This window comes from Spinacia oleracea, chromosome 1 (assembly GCF_020520425.1).
Source record: "Spinacia oleracea cultivar Varoflay chromosome 1, BTI_SOV_V1, whole genome shotgun sequence".
Lineage (NCBI taxonomy): Eukaryota > Viridiplantae > Streptophyta > Magnoliopsida > Caryophyllales > Amaranthaceae > Spinacia > Spinacia oleracea.
In genome coordinates, this window is record NC_079487.1 from 989,704 (window position 1) to 996,101 (window position 6,398).

Here is a 6,398-nt window from a genome sequence, read left to right on the forward strand (position 1 = left end):
TGGGCGAGTGGAGATCAACCAGGAAAAAATCTAAACGATCCGTCCTTTGCCCGTAACATCGAGTCTAACTTCCGGGGCTCATCCATGAGCATCTAAGGCTCCTGCGAGATGACAATAGTCGTCCCGAACTCCCTCGGGAACGCGTAGTGGCCTAAATCATCATGAAACGGATCTAAAAAGACCAATTTCTCAGTAAGTAGTCATGAAACTCAAGGCACACTCAAAAACGCTTATTAGTACTAAAAATGGCTCCTAAGAGCTCATTTGACGCATAAGTACTAAGGGACGGGGGTAAAACACTATATAAAACATACATATCAGTCATCATACAAGATCTCCCCATAAATGATAGTTTTTATTAATTGTTAGATCAAAAAGATGAAATGTTTAAATTACATTAATAGACATGTATTTTAAAACTTACGTTATATCTCCTTCAGCAAACGCATACTCTGCCAGCCTCCTATACCCTTCTTCCATGTTCTTGAATTTTCTTTCATTTTCAATCATGAAAGGAGACCTTAAGTTCAATGGAAGTCTATCCACATTCCTTTTTTCCCTTCCTGTTTCTGTTTCAATGATATTTTCTTTCCCCCTGTTTAACACAATAATATTTATTTATTATTAAAAAACAGTTTTATTAAACAAAGTAAACTATGTTCCAATTTCTAAGGCACATGTTCCAAATAATGTGCTTCATGTTCTACAATAACATGTTAATTGTGATTTTCAACTGGAAAGAATTGAAGTCTCTCTATTTTTTTTAAAAATATATTTTTTTTAAATACATAATTTTTCGTAAAAAGTCCATCTAAAATAAATAAATACAATTACTTCTAAACAATGGAATTTATGTTCCAATTTCTAAGGCACATATTCTAAATATTCTTGTTCATGTTCCAAAATAATATGTTAAATCTTATTTTGCACTGGAAAGAATTGTATTATTTTGAAGTCCTCAAAATATTTGTTATAAATATATTGTTTTTAAAATACATAATTTTTGAAAAAATTTCATTCAAAATACATTAATACAATTACTTTACCCTTGAATCTGTTCCTTGCCCTTCTGTTTTGCATCTCCACCGGTAAGAGCTTTCTCGCTTTTTGCAGCTGCTGCATCAGCCATTTTCATCAAATTTTCAGAAGCTGACTCATCTTCTTTCTGGTTTGGTGAATCATAGTTAACAATGTTATGCTCTGGATTTTCAGGCTGTTCTCCTTTTTCGGTTGGCGAGGGAGATAGTAAGTTGAAGCTTGTGTATTTTGCAATTGCAATCCTTGTGGTTTCTGGTGTTTCATTTGATGCAGTTTTATTGGCAGGCTTCCTGATTTCAGACTCGGAAGGAATTTCAGGTTCTGGGATTGGGGTTCTTAGTCTGAACCATGAAGTTGGTATGTCTAGCCTTGGAGTAATGAAATCCTCTGGATTCTCCACTACTTCATGTATCTGTGCTTCAGTAGGAGTTCTTTGATTCTTGTTTTCATTAGCCTTTTGCTCATAATACAAATTCCATGCATTTTTATCCAACTACTCCGGGAAACCAGGCTCGTCAAACAGATGTTGATCTTGGCTTAGAATTGATGGGGTTTTGTTTTTTGGCTCTTCTTCATCTTTGTTTTGGCTCAGCTTTTGTTTCTTAGAGGTGTACTTGTTCCAAATGTTTTCAACTAGGCTATGCATTTTGTCTGTTGTATCAGCCTCGTTAAATATTTCATTTGCTTTGTCTAGCATGTTGTACATCTCCCTGACATTGGAAGCAAGCGTCTTTGCCAATGTACCAAAAATTCCTACAATGTTGTAAACAATATATTAATATATTTTTTTATTTCATATTTCTATTTAGGACATATAATTTTATTTTAGTTTTTAAGATAGTCAAACTTAGAACATATGTATAATATATTAGAACACACATAAGAAGGTTTAGAACATTAGACAAATCAATTATTATGATTATTTATAACTTAGAACACAAGTATTTATCATTGTATTATTAGTTTAGAAATGTAGAACATAATAGAAACATGAGTATAAAGAATATTAAAAACATAGAACATAAGCATACATAATTAGAACACACACTGGAATGTTTAGAACATATGACAAACCTAAGTATTGTGAATATTTAAAACTTAGAACTCTAGTATTTATAATTGGATTTTTACTTTAAAAATTTAGAACATTATAAAACATGAGCATAAAGAATTTTGAAACCTTAGGTCATAAGCATACATAATTAGAACACACACTGGAATGTTTAGAACATTTGACAAACTTAAGTATTATGAAATTTATATCTTAGAATACAAGTATATATCATTGGATTATTACTTTAAAAATTTAGAACATTAAAGAAACATCAGTATAAAGAATATTTGAAAGTTAGAACATAAGTATTCATCATTAGAACATTAATTAGAACATAACCCTTTACTAACAAGTTGCAAACATTTCTACAATTTTTTGTTTTATGCTTTTTTCATATTTTCTATAGACTTCTTATGTATGTTCAAATTTATTCTTTTCATGTTCTAAAGTTCATTTGAATGAGTTCTGAGTATGACCCAACATGTTCTAAATGAATGTTCTTACCATCATTTTAGATTTTGAATTTGAAGAAGTTCCTGCCATATTTGTTGCTTCTGTTTTTTTTGGGATTTCGGCTTTGGGCACAGTATTTCCCTGGACAGTTGGCTCAGCTCCTATGCGATCCAGCACTATACCTTGTCCAAATCCTCTTGCTTTCTCGATGGAAATTCTTTTTGTCATTCTTTCTCTTTTCCACACTGTTAAAAGTGGGATTTCTCTTGGTACTTGTTGGCCTCCTCTTTGTAATCGATCGAAGTACAACACCTGTTCATATTATGAAAATATTTATTGTTTATTCAATATATTAAGTAACTATTAAAACAACGTTAAAAAGAGGAAACAGAAATATTTACCTAGAGAAATGGTAGGGGACCCGTATAGAAAGAAGTTCGTGCTTTCCATTCACAAATAGATTTCTTCCAATGTCTGTACACAAACGTGCTCCAATCCAGATTAGCAATCGTGTTTGTGTTCATACAGCTGTACATGAATCTGATGTATACTTGTGGGTTGTTGGTTGATCTCATACAGGAGTTCACTGCAGCAATGACGAAGTTCCAAATGAACTCATTGGATACTGGTTCACTCATCAGGTCCTTTATTCAAGCAATTAGTGGCAAGTTTGTTGGGCTTCCCTTCCTCAGCTTGAAACTTTTCCTCCATGTTGCTAAGAACTCTACGTAATTATCATCAATGTCTTCATTTTCTGACTCCACAATTTCTTCCCCTCCCAATGGTACACCATAGACCTGATGAACCTCTTCAGGTGTGACAAAAATTCACCACTTCCGGGCAGAACGATTGACTGTCGCTCTACATTCGAGCTTGACACTATGTAATCTGCAAACGCTGAATTGTGATTTTCCATGCTCAGACTCAGAAATCCCCCAAATCCAATTTTTCTGATAGCTTCCTTGTGCTCGTCAGACATTATCTTGATAAGTTCTATCAATTGGGTCGGTGGAATTTTCTGATACAACACCACCTTTTTCTTTTGCTTTGGAACAATCGGCTTTGCATCCTCATCAATCTCCAATATCTCCAGATCATCATCATCATCATCCTCTTCGATTTTCCTTAATTTTCCTTTGCCTTTTTTCTGCTTTTGTCACAATATGTAGAAAAAATATAGAACATATGATGATCAGTAATAGAACATATCAATCATATTTTAGAATATGTAAACAAATTACTTATTATAAGAATATAGGATTTTAATTAATGTAATAATTTTCATTTATATATTAGAACATAAGGTCTTACTTTGTTTTAAATTATTAAATCATCATGTAATTTTTTTTATTATGTTCTAATTAACTTTACACATGTTTTAATTAATCAGGCATGTGTTCTAAATATTTCTAATATGTTCTAAGTCACTGTACACATGTTTTAATTAATATTTTTATGTTCTAATTCAAGGAACACATGTTTGAATTACTGTCTCTTGTGTTCTAATTTTTTTAACATATTCTAATTTTTATTTTTTTGCCTTTTTCTACCATTTTTTATGTGTTCTAGTTTATTATGAAGAATTTTTAATATTGTAAATTTTACCTGTAATTGTTGTCTCTCTTGTTCAACGGTTTTTCCTCCTCTTCCTCTTCTTCTTCTTCTTCTTCTTTCCTCATCTTCTTCATCGATGTCAGATTCTTCTTTCTTCACTGTTTTACGGGGTTTTCTCCCAACTCTCTTTTTAGTTTCCTTTACAATCTCTCTCTATCTTCCTCCTCTTCTTCAACAGCTTTCTCACTTTCTTGCACTCTTAAGCTTCTTCTTGTTGGTGTTCTTGTTCCCAAGGCCTTTGCTGCCTTTTTCTATACCACTCCCTTTCCTCTTTTTTCAACTGCTTTTCATCCTTTTCCTCTTCCTTTTTTGTTGTTGCATTCTTTTCCTTTTTTGTTCTTTTTCTTGGTGGTTGTGTCCTTTCCACTCTGAATTGACTAATCATTATATAATCATCTGTTTCTTCATCGTCTTTTTCCATTGGATCTTCTGCTTGTTTTTCAATGATCACTGATTGCAATTTTTCTTTGGTGCGACGCTTTTTCTTTTCATTTTTCTCGGAGGAGATGCAACAATTTCATCATTGTTAATGTTCTCATCTTCTTCATTTACTTCCTGCCTGTTAAACAGTAAAAATGTATTATAATTTATATTAGAACATGAGTTGTTAATGTGTTCTAAATTTTTAAATCATAATCAAATAAACTACTCATGTTCTAATTCAGTTAACACATATTTTAATTAATTATTCCTGAGTTCTAATTATATTTTATATGTTAAAACTAAGTTTAATCATGTTCTAATTAAATATTCCTATGTTCTAACTTAGTGTACACATGTTCTAATTAATATCTCTGGTGTTGTATTTGTTTTTAATATTTTCTAAAGAAGTCGAAAATGCAAAATATGATATATAAACTACTCATGTTCTAATTAATAAGGTGATATCGCATACCTTGAAGGTGATTTGAGGTTTGTAGATTCATTCTCAACGTTCTCCTCTTCATCAGTTTCTGTGTTTTGATCTTCATCATCGTCAGTGTTCTGATTTTCATCACCTTCTGCATTATCATCCTCTTCCCTGGAATCCTTTTTCTCCATTGGGCAACCAGTTGATTTCTTAACATTCTCCCACCTGTTAATTTATGTATAAAATTTATTCTCTTATAATTTAAATAATTTACTAAAATATATTTGTTTAAGTTTAGAACATACCCTGTAGCTGTTCTTGGTATTCTCTGTCACTGTTATCATTCTTTTCCTCATCACCAACTTCTTCATCATCTGTTTCTTCATTTTCAGTTTCCACGAGGACTTCTTCCTGTTCCTTTTGATTATCATAATGAACTTGTTCATCATCCTTTTTTTCTTTGTTGGATTCATCCCTGAAACATATATTAGATATGTTATTATATTTTTATATCATTAAAATATATATTTAAATTAAAATTAGATTAAAACTTTGGATCTTTGACTTACTTTGAATCAATGTTTTCCAACGAGTTTGCAATTTCCAATTGTATTGCAATTTCTAACTCCTCGTCTTCTTTTTCTTCAATAATTGCTTTTGTTCCCGAAGATGATGCTTCTAACTCATTTGAATGAGTTGTAACAGTTGGCAACCTTAACTCATCATCTTCTGTCTTCTCTTCCTTCTTTTCCTTTGATTTTGTTGGCTCTGCCTCGGCACTTTCTGTTTCTGTTTGATTTTTCAGGGGCACCTCTTCCCTTTGAGGCTCTTTTGTGTTCTCTTCCAACTTCTCAGATTCTTTATTCTCAGTTGGTATTTCCAACTTTTTCGATTTATTCCTTAAACAAAAATTATAACATATTGCACACTTTATTACAACTAAATCAAAATATATATATATATGAAATTATACCATAGGATGGAATTATTAAAACATAAAGCTACTATATTAGAAAATAAGTGTATTATATTAGAACATACATTACAGATAAAAATAACATTGAGTCATGTGACTTAAATTTAAAATCCAACTATATTAGTTCTGTTTTTCAAGTATTCTGAATGTGTTAATATCTTGATAAAAAATAATTACCTTTGATCATGGGCCAATATAGGTACCGCCTTCACTCCATAGAGATCGCCTTTAATTTTGAATGTAACTTTTTTTGGTGGTTGACCCCTAAATGTTTATAGTTTATTCCAAATATCAGAACATAATTTTTGATTATAATGTAAGTAATTAAAAATTAGAACATAAGAAACACACATTTTGAACATAAGCAACATACCTAGGATTAATTTTTTCCTTTTGTGGATTTTTAAGCCTCA

General features: G+C 31.4%; 1 protein-coding gene across 1 annotated transcript; it reads right to left on the minus strand.

Moving 5' to 3' along the window:
- Positions 1-4,156: 4,156 nt before the first annotated feature.
- Positions 4,157-6,070, minus strand: LOC110775434 (uncharacterized). Its single transcript, XM_056831172.1, has 5 exons — positions 6,051-6,070; positions 5,579-5,908; positions 5,311-5,484; positions 5,055-5,234; positions 4,157-4,718 (listed from the first exon to the last, which is right to left on the minus strand). The coding sequence occupies exons 1-5, from the start codon at positions 6,068-6,070 to the stop codon at positions 4,607-4,609; spliced, it is 816 nt and encodes a 271-aa protein (XP_056687150.1). The 3' UTR covers positions 4,157-4,606.
- Positions 6,071-6,398: the final 328 nt, after the last annotated feature.